The 22,883-nt window shown below is 36.4% G+C and overlaps 1 protein-coding gene across 1 annotated transcript in view; it reads right to left on the bottom strand.

Moving 5' to 3' along the window:
• LOC129268946 (tectonin beta-propeller repeat-containing protein 1-like) overlaps positions 1-22,456 on the bottom strand; it is a 37,756-nt gene extending 15,300 nt beyond the window's left edge. Inside the window, exons 1-16 of the mRNA XM_064105120.1 lie at positions 22,280-22,456; positions 18,742-19,067; positions 17,528-17,716; positions 16,638-16,766; positions 15,446-15,568; positions 15,041-15,221; positions 14,269-14,366; positions 13,418-13,540; positions 9,231-10,506; positions 8,292-8,425; positions 7,820-7,975; positions 4,937-5,089; positions 4,410-4,555; positions 3,250-3,377; positions 2,277-2,379; positions 346-424 (exon numbers count right to left, since the gene is read on the bottom strand). Of these exons, the coding sequence (XP_063961190.1) occupies positions 346-424; positions 2,277-2,379; positions 3,250-3,377; positions 4,410-4,555; positions 4,937-5,089; positions 7,820-7,975; positions 8,292-8,425; positions 9,231-10,506; positions 13,418-13,540; positions 14,269-14,366; positions 15,041-15,221; positions 15,446-15,568; positions 16,638-16,766; positions 17,528-17,716; positions 18,742-18,981 (3,258 nt within the window). The 5' untranslated portion in view covers positions 18,982-19,067; positions 22,280-22,456. The remainder of the gene's footprint in view (positions 1-345; positions 425-2,276; positions 2,380-3,249; positions 3,378-4,409; positions 4,556-4,936; positions 5,090-7,819; positions 7,976-8,291; positions 8,426-9,230; positions 10,507-13,417; positions 13,541-14,268; positions 14,367-15,040; positions 15,222-15,445; positions 15,569-16,637; positions 16,767-17,527; positions 17,717-18,741; positions 19,068-22,279) is intronic.
• Between the last annotated feature and the right edge of the window lie 427 nt (positions 22,457-22,883).

Below are 22,883 nucleotides of genomic sequence, written 5' to 3'. Positions count from 1 at the left end.
AAAAAAATTGCTAACGTCATACTTTGGTACTCTATAGCTCTTAGAACTCTTGGTTTCTTGAAATTAGCTGAGGCGTTGGTCTCTCATGGTCAGTGTCTAGGTGTTAAATGCTATTAAATGGAGAGATCTGGGTCCCATAACACAAAGGTTAGCGATTAATCGTACGCTTGATTTTCATGATTAATTGTACATTGTAGTCAATGGGATCAATCGTAGAAAAATGTTCTACGATCATTGCTAAGCTTTGTGTTACGGGCTCCAGATGTTTCTTAGATGTAACTGGGGAAAAGTGTAAGGGTGAATGACTGAAAGGATAATACATGTACTAGAAAACAATCAACTCACCCATTGCCAGTGTGAGGATGGCATCTGAACGTTATCTCTTGATTCAATTATCTTCCCAGAATCATTTGTCCACAAACCCCTGGTAAAAAAAAATACCAGAAAAAATATAACTTTGAACATTCTCATGAATTTCATCAACTGAGATTTTTTGCTCATAATATGATTTCATTTTCCTTCTACAATTATGTGATTTCTCCTTTCCTCAAAAAGTTACATTGGTTGCCAATTTGCAAATGTGAAATTTGAAACCATTCTACTTACATGGAAAGCTTTAAATGGTTTGGCACCAAAATATTTACAAGACCTTGTCAAGCCCTATACACCAGCATGTAGCCTGAGATCATCAAACCAGTATCTTCTACCCCCCCCCCCTCCCTCCCTTCCCAACAAATACGAGAAGCACATGCTTGATAGGTTTCCTCTGCTGCTACACCTTCTCTTCAGAATAAGTTGCCATCAATTACAGACTTACAAATTTAAATTGAAGTCTTAAGTCAAATTCTGTTGATCTCTGATGAATTTTATTTAACCCTTAACGTGCCATGAACACATATCTGTGCATCCACTGGAGTGCCACGAACACATTTCCGTGCAATGGTCATACAGCTATTGTTATGCCTATTGCATTTTGAGGAGTGCATTGAATGCGTGAGTGATTCTATTGTTCAGTTTAGCTTGTGGTCAGGAGGTTTAACATTATTGTCTCAGGAGTGATTCCCTTTATATATATATATATATATATAAAACAATTAAATATAGACTCTTTGAAAAAAATGGCACTCACTGATTACAGTGAATGGCACATTAAGAGTTAAAAGGTAAGATTACGATTAGTCACAAGAGCTCTTGACTAATCAAATTTTCAGTGAGGGATATAATGAGCAATAACAATTATGTTAAATTAAGAGATAAAAAATTGTTTGGAATGGTATATACATGTAGTTTTGCCATTTCTGTTTTCTGTATGCCTAATGTTTCATTGTGTAGGCAAAATATTGGATACAAAAGCCAATATTGAATGAAATGGATGAAATGGCATAGATTCTTATTTCAATTTTTATTAAATCATATATGTACACATGCAGTGTCACCAGGCAGGTTCATGTAAGTGAAGTCTTTGTTGAAGCTTGCACTTTAAATAGTAGTTGGACAAATGATTAATGTAAAATGTCTAGCATACAGTAGCTATTTTCTTTCTATCTACTCAAACGTAGGCCAATTGGATATACATGCAATATAATACTACATTATGTAGTTTATCTAGCTATTCATGACTTATGTGTTTGATGATTATGATAATGATATTGATCTCTATGCAAATGATAACTGTTAGATGGTAATGATTATAATAATATAGCATAATAATACATGTAGTAACTATATTTTTATATACAGTGACAATAATGATATAATCTATAATACAATTTACAGTGCTCTATGCCTTATTTTCCGTACATGTATGTCAGATGTCTAATACATTAGCCTTAAAATTTATATTTTAAAAACATAATTCCATATTTATTTCTCAATGTGAACCTTCCACTTTGCGATTTAATTTTATATCCCAATCTCAACCTTCTTCACAACTTATAGATTTGTTTATTGAATTTAGTGCATGTATTTCAGTTATCATTACCATATTTTAGCTTTTATTTATAAATATCTTTGGAATTTATTTTGTAACGTGCTCTCATCTATAATTACCTCGTAAGTGCAATATACCAACATCAATTGATTAATTGTTACTTTATATTATTTGACTATTTCGTTTCACTTATGTAACTATGAAATTTATGTTTACATTGTAATCTTTGTATCAGTCTCCCGACTGTTTTAACAAGGAAGTATTTTGTACAATAAACCGAAATGAATGAATAAATGAATGAATGAATGAATATGGTTGAAATGCTGCCCTCTATGGTTGATGGTACCTGTCAGTAAAGCCTGCAAGAGGACTCCATCTTTGATTCTCAAACACATAGATATTCTTGGAGTCAGTCTGAGGCTGGTTGCCAAGTGAACTGCTGTAAATCCCTGTAGAATAAAACAAAGTTATTCTATCATCATGACTGTAAAGTCGAGTAAACTATCATAAATGTATACATAGCTTTTAAATGAAGGCCCACTTAGCTAATCTAGACCCTTCTATTAACCGGCTGCATCCTGGGCTAGTTTCCTCTTTTAATTTTTACTCAATTAATCAAAAAGCATCAATATTCTTAAACAAACAAAAAAATTCAATACTTATTTCAAAAGAAAATTGTGGAACGTTGTGGCCCAATGGATTAGTCTTCTGACTTTGAAACAGAGGGTTTTGGGTTCGAATCCCAGCCATGGAGTAATTTCCTTCAGCAAGAAATTTATCCACATTGTGCTGCACTCAACCCAGGTGGGTGAATGGGTACCCGGTAGGAAGAAATTCTTTGAATGCTTGAGCACCTAGGCAGCCCAGCTAAAGCCGGGGTAATAATAATAGCAGGGCCCGTTGGGAGAACAGTTTTCAGAACTGAAGTGGCTTCCCTGGGTAAACATACGTATATTATTTTTACTATTATCATTATTAAAATCATTAAATCACATTTAATCCTCAAGAATACCCCCCTCCCCCCAATCCCCCTTCTCTTCCATTCTTCCCTCTCCCATATACTGATCTCATCCTCTCTAAAGCATGGCTCACATCATTACGTTTAAACTGAATATTGCTACAATAGCCAAAAACAGCAATACGCAACCTAACACAGCACACTACACAGCAAATTTTTTTTATTGCAATCACACTTTTGCATACGAGCTTATCGGAGCTCATACAAAGTTGCCAAATTTAACGACAATTGGTTAAAAACCTTCTATCTATCATCCCTCTCTCTCCTCCCAGCAAACCTATCTATCATCACCAAATGTTACCTTTGAATATTCCTCCACCATATCCTCCTAAGTAGACCCAAGGAGTGTGGTCTAGTCCTAGACCCCAGACCACTCCGGCTCCACATGCTTCAATGTATGCTAGATGCCCTCCAATCTGCCTCCAGTACCTTCAAAAACAACAACAGTCCTACATCTATATGATACAATAATGTTCTACTCTTATATAGCACTTAATACATCAGAGCGATATGCACTCCACAGATTAGGCTATTGATTATGTAAATATTACTGATTCAAATATATCAATCATAACAAATTGTATGTTATGACAGGGCCGTTGTGGAAAAGGTTCTTAAACTGACAATGCCACCCTGTATAAACCTGAATAAGTCTTCGGACTTTGAACCACAAGGTCCGGGGTTCAAATCCCACCGCAGCACTAGCGTCCTTTGGCAAGGCGTTTATCTACATTTGTCACTCTCGACCCAGGTGTAGTAAATGGGTACCCGGTAGGAAGGAATTCCTTGAATGCTCGATGCGCCCGATCTGGGTAGGCGTGCTAAAGCCGGTGTAATAGTATGCAGCGCTTAGAAACATTTGTATTAAGCGCTATATAAATGTTGCATATTATTATTATTATTATAAATAAAACTACAAATAAATCAATAAATAAAATATATCATTACCCCGGGCACCGAATCCTGGCTTGTACACAAGCAATGTTTGCACTTTTTCCACTCCCTTGTGAGAATAGAAAGAACCCCATTGGAATATGACCAAGTTTAATGCTAAATTTGATGCATATGAAGCTTCAATTGAATTTTTATTATTATCATTATTATTACTATTATTCTCATCATCATCATCGTCATCATCATCATTATCATAATTATTATTATTATTACTTATACTGCACTTATCCCCATTAGGCCCAATGCACTTATGAATTAATTCATCTTCACACTATTATCTACAAGAGGGATGGCTTTTTAATGCCTGTATGAAAACTGTTAGTGATGGAGACTGTCTAGTGGAAAAAGACATTCCATAATTTTGAAGCTGACACAGTCAAAGTTCTTACATCATTTCTCCTACATGTATATTGGAGCACACCAAATTTATTATTAAATACATAATTTATAAGAATATCACAAATTTATCAAAGTTTACCTTACAGCATTTACAAAGCTGATACTTACAGATGAGATGAGGGTGCGATCTGCATGTTAGGTAATGTTTCATGAACGAAGACATCTCCTCTACATGTGACTAACCATGATGCCCTGCAAGAGGGCGCTCCATATATACCCCTAACCTCTGTACATGCTTGGCTAATTGCAGCAACCTAGTTCATAACAAAATAATAGTTTCAAGAAGAAAATAATGCATCAATATAGAGGCTTCACAGCACATCAAGAATTCTTTTGTGGGCATATACCAGAAACGATTGGAGTTTGAATTCAAATCAGTCTATTATGCATTTAAAATACCTGCTCAATTGCTTGCTGGTGGTCAAATGTCAATTTCTTGGGTTTGAGTTCCAGTTGGGACTCAGAAAATGTTCACTGTAAATGAATACACCACCACCATCATCATCATCATCATCATCATCATCACCATCATCATCATCATCATCATCACCATCATCATCATCATCACCATAATCATCATCATTATCATGACCTGTATCTGTCACCATGGTAACATTACTACCACATCTCCTCACCCATTCTTCCAGCTCTCCATCACTGTTTGCACGTAATGTGATTGGTTTTCTGTCCAGCACCCTCTTCGGTGTGAAGATGCAGAATGAAGGATATTCCGAGCCATTAACCACCTCCTGAACAGACGTCACTTCACTCAATAAGAATCTAATCAGCTGTCAAAACAAAACAAGGATTCATCATCATCAACTTTACAGTCCCTGAGAGATGCCTCTTCGTCCCTTCTCAGATCTCTTACAAGTTAAAGAGAAATTCCAGTAGTTGCAGTAAACACTGATTTCATGGGAAAGTCTGTAAAACCAGGCTTAATTGTCAGTATATCATCGAGGATCTAGATCTGGTACAGTTACATAAACTGAACTTTGTGAAATCTAGAAATCTATGCTGAATAATGTTCAGACTGAACTTCCCCAACACAGAGAAGCACACGTGGGACAGTGTATAATTATTGCTTTGAGCGTCGGGCCCGACGCTCTACCCGAATCATGTGCTTATTTGCTGATTTCTCAGCAATTACACAATTTCTTCCAGAATCCTTTGGCACATGCGTTTTATTTATACAAACAGACACTTTGGTGGTCATTTCATTGGATTCTGTACGAACTCATTTTGATATCGTTACCAAAACTAGCATTTACCTTTAAATTCATTAATGTGGTCTAAACTGTGTTGATTTCTTTTTATGAAACGAGTTGATATCGAAACATTCTTCACCCAACAGCAATTCTTTGTTCAGATGTGACACACATAATATGAGATCTCACAATATAGCTGAATATGGGCAATCCGTTCATTTCTTTTACATCAACATGTGCAAGTTTTATAAAAATATTGAGGGATTGAAACTAAACTCCTCAAAAAAAGTTTGGAAATCCGACTTTGATCGATAATCCCTCCTCGGTTTTATTAAATATCAATGTGTAATTAATAGCAATGGATAGAGCATTTAATTCTCTTTAAAATGATACCCTACATGATATGATTATGGTTCACATGGAGGTGCAGTGCCTTGAAATGTGGGGCAAGGTCAAAATTCAAAAGTTGCAAAATGACACAATATTGAAAGTCACTGTTCTTTTTTCCGTGGTAATGAGTGAGTTTCTCAGCGTTTTTTTTTTACTTTGATCGATAATTCCTCATCGGTTTTAGTGAATATCAATGAATAGATCATTTGATTTTCTTTAAAATGATACCCTACTTGATATGATTATCGTTCACATGGAGGTGCAGTGCCTTGAAATGTGGGGCATTCAAAAGTTTCAGTGGTGATGAGTGAGTTTCTCATCGGTTTCTTTTAATTGTTTTCATGCACCCATCAACATTAACATGGAATCAAACACACCTCTGCACAAGCAAACATATAACAAACAAACAAACATGCATGGGTATTTCAAACCACAACTCAAACCATGTTATGCACAAAACCATCACTACAGAAGCAGGGGCTTGATTTCAATGGATTTTCATCTCTATTGACACAGACAAAAGAATCATGTTCTGTATTGACCCTTCATGACTATTTCTGCTCGTTTTGCAGATTTTCAATTCAGACCTCATCCAACACTTTTGAATCCTGCTCTTTTCGTGATGACATGATCATAACAAGCATGGTATCATTTTAAAGAGAATTAAATGATCTTTTGAATGATATCAAATATGCATTGTGTAAAATTGGGAGTTGGGAGAAATTAATGGTCAAACTCAGATTTCCAAACCTTTTTTGCTTGTTTTGCAGCTTTTCAATTCAGACCTCATCCAACACTTTTGAATCCTGCTCTTTTCATAATGGCATGATCATAACAAGCATGGTATCATTTTAAAGAGAATTAAATTATTTTTTGAATGATGTAAAATATGCATTGTGTAAAATTGGGAGTTGGGAGAAATTAATGGCCAAACACAGATTTCCAAACTTTTTTTTGAGGGGTTTAGATGGATAACATGCAAACACTTTTCAATAGCAGCCTGGTAATATAACGCTATTATACAAACAGGAAAAGACATGAAAATATTGGAGACAGAGTTTTCCTTCTCTAAGACAAAAATGTTATTTTGACTATACAAGACAATGGTCCATATTCACAATGGTGATTTTTATTCTGCGATCTACATTTTATAACAAGGAACAATTCTGCTTAATCTAGCACCAAAGTCGGGAAGCGTCCAAAAGTGAATGCAAGTACCGGTGCAAAGTTTTATTGCAAGATGTTAAATTCACACTATAGATATGGCATTAATGATCCCACTCTATTTTAATTAGTTTACATAAACAGTTGTTTATCAATGCAGTGGTCTTTGTAAAAGTGTCAAACTACATGTAAGCACACTTTGACAACAGCTCACATTCACTATAGATTCTTTCACGTAGTCAGGCTAATTTAAGCATGATTAATTCATAAAATCTGTAAAACCCTCAGACCACAGATTCCAAACCATCTATTTCATGCTCAGGGTATCTTTGTTCATATTTTGTTTAGAATAAAGAATGGAGTACCTTATCAACCGGTGGATCCAGGAGGAAAATTGAATATTTTTTGAAAAATACAACAGAAAGTCTGTAAAATATAGGACAAAAATGGGCCACCTGCGACCCCCACCCCCTGCTTCTACTGTTCATTCCTGAATCTGGGCCCCATCTTACAAAGAGTTACGATTGATCCAATCAATCGTAAAAGATTTCTCCAGGAAATTTGCAAAATGTTCTTTGTTATGAAAAGCGAACACACCAAATTGTCAAGAAAACAATGAATTTATGAATATACATGTACATTTCTAGAAAACATTTTGAACAAACATGCATTTTGGATATAGGCATTGCTGGCTTTCCATAGTTGTGGCTGACTAAATCTATCAAAACTCTTTGTAAGAGGGGGAGCTGGTCTTACCTTCTGTTTACCAAATGACTGATAATGAAGGGAGAATCTACTCTGCTGCCTCCCTGTACCATCAACACCCCTCTCAAGCTCAATGGTACAGTCCATCCATTGACGTCTCCTTCCTTCACTGTACCATTGCAGGCGACCTACTTTAGCCCAGGAACTCTGCATTTCAACAATGGGTATGCATAATAAGTATTCCTATTGTGATATATTATTCATTTACTTTGTAATGATGAAAAATTGACCATTCACTGCTCATCTACATATTTGTTAAACAAAACTTATTTAATACTATGACTACAGACATAATGACACCACAAAATATATAGGAAAGCCACATTAAGTTGATAAGAATGTCCAAAAAATACAAGTTCTTCTGTACACACACAAAAATTATGGTCTAAAAATACATTGCTATAAATACAAGTTTTTGCCAGAAAAATTACATTTGATTATTGCAACTGGATTGAAGTCTTACCCTTTCAACTGCATTAGGATAGTGCTCAAATGACATGGCCTCTTCTTCCCTACGTCGTCTCAAAGAATTGAGGATTAAACTACGCCAAGACCCTTCTTGTAAGCGATGACGGAAGCTCTGTTGACTAAGGGTTGCTATATGGTACATAAAAGAAATCATGTTAATAGATTGAAATATTTCTTTCCGTCCAAGAGCTAGAAGAAAGACAAGAAATTTATCTATGCATCTATCTAAGAGTCTGCTTACATAAAACTGGTTTCTTGAAAGAAATCAATAAAATGTGTTTGACAGTGCTTGGAATTTATTTCTATGTAAAATATTTAAAACAAGAATTACATCTTTTAAAAATAAAACTTATTGCAAGATGGAAATAATCTAAAACCCATATTCATTTAGTTAACAAAATTAAATATATATCTTATCATCCAGAGTCCCTTCTCACAAACAATTTGCAAAATAACAATCAATTTGATTTTCAAATCTGTACAGAAAAAAGATCGAAGATGCAAGTCAAATTGAGTAACAATTATTTTCAATTATCTCAATAAAACCCTCTTAGTCTTTTTTTGCAGGAGTTTCTGCATTTATTGTAAAGTCAAAATAAATTTACAATACATAAACATAATCGTACGTAGTATGACATGAAAGTACATTGTAATGTGACAAATTTATAGTAGTGTCATAACAAAATTTAGACATGAATACAATTTAAGGATAAGAGAAAGTAGTGAAAAACAAATGCAGTGGCAAACTATATAAGCAAAATAAATGCTTGAGTAATAGCAGCCAAAGGGGGAAAGGGGCTACATGGAAACCAATTATTGTATAGGTCTAGGTCTGGAAGAAAATCTTACGTCACAAATCATCAGAAAAGGAGAAAGAAGAAAAATACCTTGGGTCCATGCTTACACATATGAAATAAAGAGAATGGTAAGATACCTTGGAAAAACCATTTTGGGAGTGATGTTGGCTCAACTACACATCCTCCACCACTGACCCACATCCAGAGCGGTTCCTCTTCCTCCATCTCATCTCCTGCTTGACATAGATCTGCCATGCTGTTATTACGCATAGGTAAAGATGAATCAGCTGTCCTAGAGAAGGAGTGCGAGAGAACCTGCTGCCGTGAGTGTGGTCTACGCCTGTTATCAAAGTCATCAACCATAATGGAAGGTGTAGTCCTTAATTCACTGTCGCTAACCGATCCAGAGTCAATCTTATGTTCCTTGTCATTTAAACTGAATTTCACACTGCCAAAAGAATTCTTACGATTGTCTACTAGGTATTTAGGTCTCTTGTCTTCCTGCTCCACACAGTCTGGGATTCCTGTAGTAGATGTTGACTGGTTGTTCTGCAGTTGCAATTGCTTCACCAGGTCCACTGTGATATCTGGACCAGCTAGCCCACCTTGGTGAAGGTTAATGCAGTCTGGTAAAGTTTCTGTTTGTGTACCTTTCTCGCTTCCACTATCTTGCAAATTCTCACAAGAGTCTTCCTCGTTGAATTCTGTGATGTAGTCAATGGTGTTATCTGAGACATCTGTGTGATAGCTTGGCTGCCTGGTGATAGGGTGTGTAGGCATTGTTATAGGAGTCAGGTTATGAATGTCTTCCACTGTTAAACCCTTTGCTGGGTCAGATTCTGATGGAGGATCGGCTTCGGGAAAAACTAACACAAGTTCTTCGACATCAGGCACATTCAAAGGAATCGAAGACACAAGTTCTGGGACATCTGGTACATTCACAGGACTGGCAGAAGCTGATCTACCAACACTGCCCCCATCCACTGGCAGGTAGGCTGAGTTAATACTATCTTCAAAACCTGAGTTAAGGGCCCCGGAACTGTTTGCCTTGGATATATCAACTGTCTGTGCACACATTGTTCTCATCAACTTCCCATTGTGCATGAACTCATCTCCTAGAACTGAAGGCATAGAAGAATCATACCCCATGACTGACAACGCAGACGGTTCACTGACACTCCTCATGAAGCGGCTATCAGCATCAAGCAAATGCTGAGTTTTAGCGCAGATGCTGACAGAGTTTGAAACCATGCTGTCTGCGACACTGATAGTATCAGGTGGTTGGTACATGTATCTCTGATCATTCTTCTGAATGATAATCACTGCTTTCCATTCTCTTCCACTAAGCTCTTCATATGAAACACCGGATCTGAAAACAATAGAACGGCCTTCCTCTGCAGTCAGAGCCCAAACCTAGAATTCCATATCGAATGTAAACAAAGATATCATGTATTATTAATGGTATCTAATGTTTAGTGGATGCATAAAAAAGCAAATTGCACTGACCACACAACTAGACTTGTTATAACATTAAAGGAATGATCAAGATATCCTAAATTGATTTGGATACCAATTATTTTACTGCGTTAATTGATAATCAAATAAAAAAAAGACATGCAGAGAATCTTACAATTTATTTGTACACGTGATCCTAGAAAAACTAATGCATAAATTTAAGCCACAAACTGGAAACCTTATTTATAGGACTATCCATATACAGATAAAGTAGGATCACTATCCCCCTGCTTTCCTATTGGTTCATCTTTAATTACCTCTCCGTTCCTGCTTTCCTATTGGCTCAACTTTAATTACTTCTTTATAACCAACTTGGTTATAAACTTAAGTTTTCAAGTGGATCTTCATTCCTGATGACGACCAGAACACGCTGGTCGAAACGTCGATAACAGTTCTTTTCAGAGCTAACATATATTCAAGAAAGAATAACAAACAGTCCTTTTCAGGACTACATACATGGTGTTTACCGTAAAACCTTTCAATATTCTCTCCACCATGGAAACCTTCAAAGATCATCAAAGTAGGATCTGCGTTAGTCAAATGTTAGAAATCTGTTTGACTTTACAGAAGATGTACATTAAACTTGATAAGTGATTATGAGACTTAGGCAGGCCATCAAAAATCCCTTAATTTGCATCGCCACTCGTTTTTCCTTGTAGCTTCCCGTTACAGTCCGTTAGCTTTTATTTGTTCAGCTTAGGCAAATAATGATTGGTTTCAGGACGCATTGCAACAGCCCAACTAATCCAATACAACACAACCTGGATGCGAGGCTCGCCACTTCAGCTGTACTGAAAATCTGTCTCTGATCGGGAAGACAGCAGTAGCGGGTGTTGTCAAGCGTATGTCCATTCTTTTCTTTTCTTTCACGAATCATTTTTGTTTTATGTATTTCATCTCTGTCTGTTTATATTACTATAATAACAATATTCTTTTCAAATTCTATTCCCTTTCCGACTTTGTTGGAAATTTATATATACTATAGTTCTACCAGGATAGTAAGAGTTTGTTCTGCTGCGAGGTATAAAGGATTAATAAGACACAGTTTGCAGCTCAAAGTAATTTTAAAATATGTTCCAAATGATCAGGCATTGATTTGAACAAACAGCCATCTATTCTGCAAGAGTGAAGTATGCCTCGGAGATGGCTTCGAAGATCGGGGAGCAGCCATTAGTGTGCTCGGTGGACAACATACCACCTTGGCTGTCGATAGACAAATTCAGCCGGGAAATCTCTTCTCGACCAACGAAGCACCCGATTGCCACAACCATGACTTTCCAGTTCCTGGTTATCTGCTGACTCCATCGGGGTATCTACAGATGGAGCCAACGCAGTCAATGGACATGGATCAGCTTGGAAGAGAGAGATATGGGTGATTAACTTACTTTATTGATATTTCCATTTTCCTCTCACAACTTTCAGATTGCAACCAACAGCCATTATTACCTGGTAGTTTAATTCTTGCCACCGTGACAGTCACTTATGCCTCAGAAAAAAAAAATTAATACCGTTTTTTTTGTACAACCAAATCTTTCATGGTAGAAAATGAGAACTAAAAAATATCTTGCTCTAGTGACAGAGACGGTAAACTTTCCTCATTAAATCAAATGCAGGTAAAACATAGAATTTACTACAACTTTATTACGAATATATACAACTCTGCAGTTTTCTCAGAAATGTATATTAAAATCGTGAGAATTTCCATATGCCAATGTCATGCTTAATGGCTAATATATAAACTATTAAATAATTCCGGATATAATAATGGTCAAAACGATTTTGATTTATTTGCAGTTTAGATCAAATCACAGAACTTGAAATTGACAGCTTTTCTTTTCTCTTCTCTTTAATTACAGAATGCCCATCAACATGACATCAACAGTAGAGTGCCGTGGACCCCATTCGGGAATGAACATCACTGCACACCTCACCAACCATTGTGACAATCCAGCAGCCATCCAACATGGAAAACATGCAATGGTGCTCATTGTAGATGGGGGACCCCGATGTGAACGTCAACCATGGCACCAGCGAGCTGTACTATGGACGCTTTTTCAAAGATCTTGCCTGGATGCTCTGTTGGTAACAACATATTGTCCCAGTGACTCAGCATTGAATCCTGTGGAACATTTGTAGGGGCCATGCACTAAGGCACTCACAGGAGTTTATCTACCATCAATGCTGCCAGGAGAGGACAGACCACCAGTTCGGCAAGCGAGACTCTCTGAAGAGGAGATGCTGGCCAAAGAACACCAAGTCTTCAACAAGGCAATGAGAAGTGTGAAAGAGGCCTAATGGAAAGACTTTCAGTTTGCCGGTGGTGTGGTTTCCAAGATGGAGCTAATTAGAGAATGTACCCCGTGCGTGAGCAGCTTGGGTCAAGTGCAACATGTACTATTATAAAACTATACTTCACGCAACCTGGATATTGTCGGCAGTAATCCGTCATTATTATCTGCAACAAGGCTAGACGCTCCCATTAGTGAGTCAACAGGATAAAAGGATGCAATGGGAAGGGATGTCAACCAATATGAATGGGAAAAGGAGGGGTCGTCGGCTTGCGTCGCTCCCCGTCTGGAATCAGACCCGGATCCTGAGATTTCATTGCGGCAGGTCGCGTCACATAAAGGATTTTTGATGGCCTGCTCTAGAATATGTAAATAACATTTTATGTTCTGCATATTCTAGTCTGGAAAAATGCTTTGACAGTTGATTATTCAATTTAGGGAACTTTGACTTGTGCAGAATTGTGTATCAATTCTAATTACCAATGATTAAAAATGACCATAATGAGATAAAATCAGACTACCTGATCATTGGGTCCAACAGAGAGTTGGGCCACCTGACCACACATTTCAATCCAGCTAGTCCCTGCTCGATTGCTTCTATTCTCCTTCATATCAGTCGACATAAAACCTTTCCTGAACCAAACCTACAATAAAGAAGAACAAGGATTATGACAGAAGGAGAGAAATGATTATAATGATACCACGTGTCAGCCTTAATTAAACTTATCTGATTTAGAGCTTGATATCATTAATAAGCAAGTCTGTATTGAGGGGTGTTATACAAGAATTATATGAATATATTAAGATTAAATCAGAGTTGAATGACAATATTGAATATTAATTTTCATCTTCTTGATATATTTATTTCAAATGTTTATTCATACAGTATTGATGAAAGTGAGATCTACTAAAATCCACTTTTCATTTCATTATTATTGCAGACGGACAAATATCGCATGCAACAATAAGTTACAATAGCCCCCTACCTCTTGTAAATTTTCTTGTATTTTGCAAGGAAGTTAACAGAATGCAAAGATAAGAGAATTTTCAGAATACATTTTATCTCAATATGTTATCTTGCGCACAGAGATATATATGTGCCGTTTTTTAACTTTACGTATCATTATAGCTCTGTCATACGCGCTCAGTGAAAGTTATAAGAAAATTTACAAGAAAAGATACAAGAACTTTCAGAATACAGATTTGATTGTGACTCTTAAGATACAAGAATATTTCTCTTAAGAAAATATTCAGAATACGGCCCCTGGACCTCACTACAAACCAAGAATGTAGAATATATATATTGTTCAACATACCGATTATAAAAAAATCAAATTATAGGTCTAAGATCTGATTGATCTAATGTTGATACCTTTTGATCTCTTGTAATCGACCATACCACATTGTTACCCACGGTAACACTAGTTAGGAGAGACTTCTCAGGTGGATTCACATATGTCCAATTGGTCCCTGGTCAAAAGAAAAATTGAATAAAATATCTAATTCTTCACAACATACCCATACTTTTATATGAGGGTCCTCTCATACAAAGAGTTGTGATTGACAGGATTGCTCTCATCTATGGAAAGCAAGCGACCAAAATATCTACTATGCATATTTCTGTGAAAAGTGTTTTCCAAATATGATATACAGTCAAGCATGCAACTTTGTCATGTAGATTCAATGTGCTCATCATTATTTCCAAAAGGATTTAAAGTAAATTTCCCATATAAACATGACATTGATAATTTCCATAGTGAAGTCTTATGTGATTATTCATAACTTTTGGTATTAAGACAGGGCCCAGAGATCTGTCCACAGCCGGTCTATTTCTGAGATCTTGGGTCCTAAAAAAAGGTTGATTCCATATAATAAGCTATTTACACATGAGTGATACCTGGACATGCAGAAGGGTCCTTGAGTTCAGATTTCTCTCCATGGTAACCAACAGTAGTAACAGGATAGGAAAGTTGCAGATGACTGTTCCATTACTTAAAGGATAATACATGGATACTTGTATTCATGATATAACATTCTGTCCATCCCATGTCACACCCTACACCACTCCTGTAGGACCTATAGATAGCTGGACAGGACCCTAGCCTTCAGAGGTGGAAACCTTGTCATTGAGGACTTTGACTTACCGAGAGGATGATCCCTTGACACTCCCATTCGTATCACACCTTGGCCGTCCCATGTCACACCCCACACCACTCCTGTAGGTCCTACAGATAGCTGGACAAGACCCTTGCCTTCAGAGGTAAACACCTCCCTCCAGAGGGAACCTTCAGGGTTCTTCCTTGAAACACCTACTCGGAAGAATACCTACAAAGTACAAACAGAGAAGGCTTATCAAAGGTTTTGCAGCATTATAACAAGCAAATTCAATTATCGGGTATATCAATTACCAAGAGAAGGACTCCATGGTTTAATATTGGCAAATATTGTGACATTGAAACTTCATATTGTGCAGCCCTGAACATAAGAGCAGAATGAACAAGGCTCAACTTTCCATTCTCTAACATTTTGATCATTCTGTACATCCTCACCTTTCCCAATGCTGATATAGCCCAAACCGAGAGATATCCCTCAGGTTGACCAGGAAGTTCATGGCCACCTATGGACAACTCCATCAATGGTTCTTCAAGAGGATCAGCATTAATACTTTGTACCTGTTAATCAATAATCAATAGAGAATTAAAGAACGAGTGGACGAAAATGGCATAAAAATCCACGTCCACTGATCAAGCATGTCAATGTCATTGACTGTCCCTGTTCATCTCAATATTTTGTCTATTTGAACTTTCATTGAGCCAACCAGTGTGTTGGCTCAGTTGGTAGAGCATCCATCTCACAAATGGGAGGTCAGGAGTTCAATCCCCGGTCGCATCAGAACAAAGGACGTAAAAAGATGGGAGTTGCTGCTACCATGTTTGGCGTTCAACAATTCAAGGGATAGAGCTACATTGATCTGACGGTGCACAGTGGCTGCCGGGCCAACAATCAATTGGGCAAAACAAATTTTCGGACTATATCTATGTCAGACTTCATTTTGAACAATAAAACATGGATTTTCATTATTTTCCCTTTTATGCTATCCAGATGGGGCTGTCATTTATCTCATGAGATGGTCTAATTTCCACTTAATCTACAAATTTTGCATTTTTTTTCAATTGAAACTTTGATATACAAACGGTTCATCTAATTGTACAAAATTAGACCACGTAGACATTGGATGCAACGGGTAATGGGAATAGCCTTAAGTGGAAAATAAACAAATGATATTATGGGCTAAATGGCAAATAAAACCAAATGGTTTAGTATAAGTAGACAAACTGGTTGAAGACAAATTTTGATAAGATCACGTGGGATGCGACCAAACGGGAAGAAGACAGAAGTAAAGACAAAATTGCAATTCACTAATTTCTCTACCAGTGAAGAAAAAATAGTAATACAAGTTTCAATTAATTTCAAACTATTATGTGTTTCCAAATATTCACTGCACGGAATTCTACTAAAACAATCATCAAAATGATTAAAATGACTGAAATTGGCACGGAACCCAATCTCTACTTCCTTTCAACAAATCCAATCATCATTACAATGAATACATCTTACAAGTTACACATATAATAAATAAAACCCAAATGCAATTTTAATGAATTAAAGATGCATAAATTATTTCAATACAATCATAGTAGCACTTTTTTTAATCCGTAAAAGATGATTTGTACAGATCACCTGTGCCCAAGCATCAGTAGCAATATATTTCCTGTATCGAATCCATTTTCTCCTCCGAACGCAAGAGTTCCATCTCTTCTCAGACGTATAACTCTCATTTGTATTGAAGTTCACTGCATACTGCCATCCCTAAAAACAAGATTAACAGAAATATAAAACACAAATAATCACAAAGGTGCTAAAGATACAAAATGTACAAGGGTATAGAAGAAATTACAGTACATTTGAAATTTTTCATTTCATCATTTGAAGTCTACGTATCTACATGTACATGTATAGTGTACTCACTAGAGTACACTATACATGTAGATGCGAGGTTAGCCTGTGTTGTGGGTTGTATACTTGGAGGCATAACCAGGAGGTTGTTGAAGAGGCGGTTACAAAAAGGGTGACATCTCATAATTCTGGGAAGGGTGTTGCAAATGGGGGTATGCCCTATATTGATTTTGTGAAGGAGGGGGCTAGGCCAAAATCAAGGGCAAGGTCTACGAGGCCCAGTATCTTGTCCTCAGCTCGTGATTGGCAGGTGAGAGTCAACCTGGACGGAAAAGGGAATTTCCCACAGCATATGACGTTTACAAATCTCCGCCCCGATATTGTTTTGTGGACTGACTCTGCAAAGGTAATAGTTCTAGGAGAGTTGACCGTCCCTTGGGAGGATAATTTTGACTATGCCTTTGAGCGCAAGCTCACAAGATATTCTGAACTTGTGGCAGAGTGTACAGGCAAAGGCTGGAAGGTGTTTTGCTTCCCCTTTGAGGTTGGTTGTCGTGGGTTCATAGCAAAATCATTGCCTAGGTGGTTTCGGGAGTTGGGTTTCTCAAATAGAGAGAACTTTTATAAAGGTATAATAATTCCAGTATCATTCCCATCATCTAGGAGTAACTTACCTCTTTTCCAGTGGGTTGTCCTTTATAGTTCTCATCTACATGCCAGTCTGATTCCCATTTCCAATGTTTGTTTGGAAGTCTAACATCCCGAGGTCTAGGGAACACCCTGCTACCCTTCTCATCGCTCCAAGGAGAACGGTCAGAGAAGATGAGACTCTTTTCAGAATAGCCTCTCACTGGCCCCCATCTCTGAGAAAAAAAGAACAGTATAAATAGATTGAGAAACAGAACAGCAGGACCAAAGAACAGCATATACTCTGATAAACAGAACAGTGTAGACTCTGAGAGGGAGAACAGTAGGACCAAAGAACAGTAGAGACTCTGAGAAATGTGTACATGAATATTTAAACCAAAAATTAAACAAAATAGGAAAATCTTGGTAATTATCAGTTCTCTGACACTTTTTTAATTTGATATTATCAAGTCTGAGATTTTTGAGACATTCAACCAATTACCAATATGTCTGTATAATTATACCAATTACAAGCAACAGGTACATGTACATTATTCACATAACAACAGCCAACACAATGTGGAAGTGTTCAATGTTTAATGTTGCTTACAGCAAAAGCTTAAAGGATGTGATTAAAAACAAAATACAATTAAAAACCATTTATATTTCCTTCATGGGTAAATTTCTGAAGAAAGGTAGTTCTTGACAACTGAAAGACACACTAGTAGTTTCAAAGTTTTGTAGTTTATAATAGTCAGGTCAAAGGGATACTTTATTACTTGGCTCCCACTAAAGAACCATTTATTTGAATCACTTTAATATCAAACAGAGTCAGTCATTCACGTCCAATTTTTGTGCTTCTATATGAATGATAACCAGGTCAAACTTGAGATTTTATCATTTTTCGATCCTGAAGCTCTGGTCTGCATACTACATGTCACGCAAGAGCATAGATTACATGTGGTTCATAAGCTACGACCTGTCTCATACTTTCTGAGTTTTTTTTTTTTTTTTAGTGTTTCTCTTTCTTTTCCTTATAAATGTCACTTTACAATCATATACATACTCATGTTAACAATGTTCAATGAAGTTCCTTTCATTATATTCTATTTCAATGTTTTGAATATTTCATTTTACACTGCGTATGTAAGCAGTAATTATTCTAATTAGATAAAAATCTGATAGATCATTCAATACTACATCTACATGTAGGGACCTGAAAGCATGCACGCTTTATCAGATTTTGATGTTTTTGACCTACCTGGTTTTCATAAGTGTATTCCAAGTATCGAATAGGCACATCCATACCAAACACATAGATATAGGGTTGCTGATTATAGGCCAAACCCCAAACGACATGCTTGGATGCTGAAATCCTCTTAAAGCCTAGAACCCGTTTGACATTGAATTCCATGCTGCGAAGCTCCCATATCTGATTATCTGTGGACATGGCATAGGCCCGGCCCTGGTTGCCGATGGCCCACAGGTATGTGGCTGGCATGGTGGTACTTGGAGACTTTATGAATAGACCACGTACCTCAGATAAGATTAACTTGAAAACTTCTCACACATCCTAGTAGAACACACCTTTATAAGCAGAGGAAAGGAAAAAACAAAGAATAAAACAAAACTAATGGTATTTGACCAAATATGTGACAATTTCCAATTATAGATCTGTAGACTTGTTTTGATAGTCGCACATGCACACCGCGACTTTTAAAACATGTGCAGCACAATTAGAAGTCATCTTGCATTTTGCTCATTATTGTTTTGTGTGAAAGTACAGAAATATGAAATAAAATGATTATTTCTAAAAAGAGTATTGAAAAATGGAATGAAAAAATGTGATAAATTTATTTTCTAAAGATGTTCTTCCCAGTATTTCAATGATCGCAGAGCTGTCACCAACCAGCCTTCAAACATGTTCCGTCACCCCTGTGAAATGTGACGATGAATGAAACGACTGAGAAAAGTTTGAAATAAAAATTATCAAAATTATTACCATTGTAGCATTGAAATTCCATAGCCATAGACTCCAGCCCGAGAAAACTCACAATATTACATGTAGCCTTTAGACAGTCAAGTCTCTAAGAAATGACAACAATTAAATAAGGAGTTTTCCTTTCTCATTCAGAACAGCATTCACCATTGAGACTATTGTCTGCTGCTTTTATGGGAAAACAAAATGCTTGATTTTCAACGATCCGTCGAATGCTCCATTCATATTTTATGCATAACGTATATGAAAGAGGAAAAGATAGATATTCAGGTTATAAACTTTGTTTTCAGAAAAGCTAGCAGTAAAAGCCATAAAAACCCACCCAAAATCGTAATTTGCTATGTGCAAATGAAAATTTGGTAACACCACTTTCCATTGTTCTAACTCAATCATGCGTGCATTATGAATAATAAGAGGGAAAGCATACATGTATATCTTTTCATTGGTGTGGATCTTTTCATTGTAGAGGTGTTGTGGCTTTAATAGTGGATAAGTCTTTGGACTTTGAACCACAAAGTCCAGGGTTCAAATCCCACCGCAGCACTAGGCGTTTATATACATTTGCCACTCTCGACCCAGGTGTAGTAAATGGGTACCCGGTAGGAAGAAATTCCTTGAATGCTCGATGCGCCTGATCAGGGTAGCCGTGCTAAAGCTGGGGTAATAGTATGCTGCACTTAGAAACATTTGTATTAAGCGCTATATAAATGTTGCAGATTATTATTATTTATTATCTCATGAAGCAAATTTAAGATTATGATGGCAAAAAATTACACTAAACTACAGTTTTCCTAGAAACACTGGAGAGGAAATAGAAATGTTCCATACTGGATTCCATGTACTTAAAGCAACTTGCCAGGAAATTAATGTCCATTGAATCACTAGGTTAAAGACCAAATCCATCCCTGGAAAAAAAGGGGAGTGTGTGAAACGTTAAGAAGAAGCACTGTTCATTTCAACAGCTCACATGCACCTTGAAAACCAAAATCAATGCATATTCCGTAGATCAATCTATCTTTTCTATTTTTGAACACCCCTCTCCCATTAAAATAGATTTATTATGCTACTAAGGGAAAATAGCATCTTCTTTTTGTTCTTTTGTTCATTTTACCCCATCCAGTCCTTTCTCTTGTAATAAACACAGAAATTAGACAAAAGAAACAATTATCAACACATAACATAGGTGAAAAACTTTAAAAATCATGAAAGCATATTTAATTCGTGAAATTGAATACATAGTTTCCTCCTATGATATAACACGTTTTAATTAGACTGATGTTTTGACAAATTTGAATGCTGGAACATGGATAACTAAATTGAAAAATCTTAAGTGTAATTTTGTATTTCAATTAAAGGTAAAGTCCACCCAAGAATTTATTGTATTTGAATCGATAGAGAAAAATCAAACAATGCTGAAAATTTCATCAAAATCAGATGTAAATCAGAAAGCTGAGGCATCTTTAAGTTTTGCTTATTTTTCACAAAAACATTACTATGTGCAAATGAGAGAGTCAACGATGTCGCTCACTCACTATTTCTTTTGTTTTTTATTGTTACAATTTTATTTCAATTTTTACAGATTTGACAATAAGGACCAACTTAACCATAAACTGTTAAAATAATGGTAATTCCACATGTTCAGGGAGGAATAAAATTTTGTTTTACGTGACAATGAGAAAATTATAATGTTTCATATTTCATGTAATAAAATACGAGAGTGAGTGGGTGACATCATCAGTTTGCTCATTTGCAAATCGACCAGAATATTCATATAACTGTTTTGTAAAATTTTAAAGCGAAACTATAAAATGTCATAACTTTCTTGTTTTACATCAGATTCTGATAAAATTTTCAGTGTTATGCTTGTTGGATTTTTCTCCTTTTATTCAAATCAACTTTTTTTCAGGGTGGACTTGTCCTTTAATTGCATGCTAAAGAAATCATATTGAACAGCAAAATTTGCCTTTTAATCAATTTCGCATGAAATCAAACCAAATATACTTAAATTCCAATGATAAATCTACACAGAGACGGCCAGTAAAACTTATTTCTTTGCATGATAAATCAAGCGCGTAGCTTTAGGACCCCTTCTTCATCAGGCAGCGAAATCAAGATGGGTTCGGAAAACACTGCAGGATTCTTGTTTTTTGAAATTTCTTCTTGGTCAATGATCTAAGTTTTACCACAAATTAGAGCAAGAAAATCTGTTCATGATTTATTGCTTGTAAACAAAGTGCCATCATACTTTGTATAATTGTAGCAACTCAGACTCAGTGATTTAATTTGAACTATGCTCAAATTCTTTCTTTTCATTCTTTCTTTCTTTGCAGATCCTACTCAATAACAAAACAAGGGCCAGGTGCCAGCTGCTGAACCCGTGATAAGCCGAGGCTAGCTCCATCCTGCTGCCTCGACTTTGCCTTCAGACTCATCACAATTCACATTAACTCCTTTGTTTTTTTCTTAACTCCTTACTTGAAACTAAGAGTAAGACAGTACGGTACTAACTGACTAAAACATGCTAGTCGAAAACATCTGTCCTATTCATTTTTATTCAAATTTACTACCTACATATATGTTAGATGGTATTTAAAAAATGTTAAATTCTGATTTCGACTCGCCGTAGTCCGCCGGCAGAGGAGCAAATGTGATTGGTAATTACTTACATCTGGCAGGCCATATTGTTATTGGCCCAGCCATGGCCCCAGCCAGTCTACTTTTGTTCTAAATTTATAGAACTAGGCCTACTTTGTTCTTTCCAAATTATTCTTTTCTCCATTCGAGAAAAGGTGATACTCACCTGTAAATTCCTCAGTACCGCAACTGATCACTGTACCATGAATTGAAGACAATAGATCATACTTTCATAGCCGAAAATACATTCTTGTTAGCGATGCCGATGTGCGCTAATTAACTTTCAGGAGTTGATCCGGTTCTCCATTCATTCAATGCCTCACAATTAATTTGCACACAATATACATGTACATATTTGCTTCCTATGGATCTATCTATGGCAAGCCATTTATGGGGAGCGGCGCTGGAAATGATTAATACAGGGTGTTTAAAAAAAATAATAAGTTCAAAGGTCAGCAAGATATGTCTAAGGGGGTGTTGCAAGAAAATATTTGCGATCAATTGCAAATATTCTGTTGCAATTTTACAACTGGTAGATCAACGTTAGGTGTAGCAAATTGGATTTCACTTCTTGTTTCGAGGAGCAGATTAGCAAATCAATCACTAATTTGCAATTAACTGCAAGACCTATAATTGATTTAGGGACCAAAAATAGACTTGCAATTGATCGCAAGTTTCTTGCAACACCCCATAAGTTTGGCATCCATCAACATAATTCTTTATATGTCTATACTACAATACAAGCATTGTTTGCTCCACCATTCTCCATT

This window comes from Lytechinus pictus, chromosome 10, assembly GCF_037042905.1.
Source record: "Lytechinus pictus isolate F3 Inbred chromosome 10, Lp3.0, whole genome shotgun sequence".
Lineage (NCBI taxonomy): Eukaryota > Metazoa > Echinodermata > Echinoidea > Temnopleuroida > Toxopneustidae > Lytechinus > Lytechinus pictus.
The sequence above is the reverse complement of the archived record's forward strand: the minus strand, read 5'-3'. Positions and strand labels throughout refer to the sequence as shown.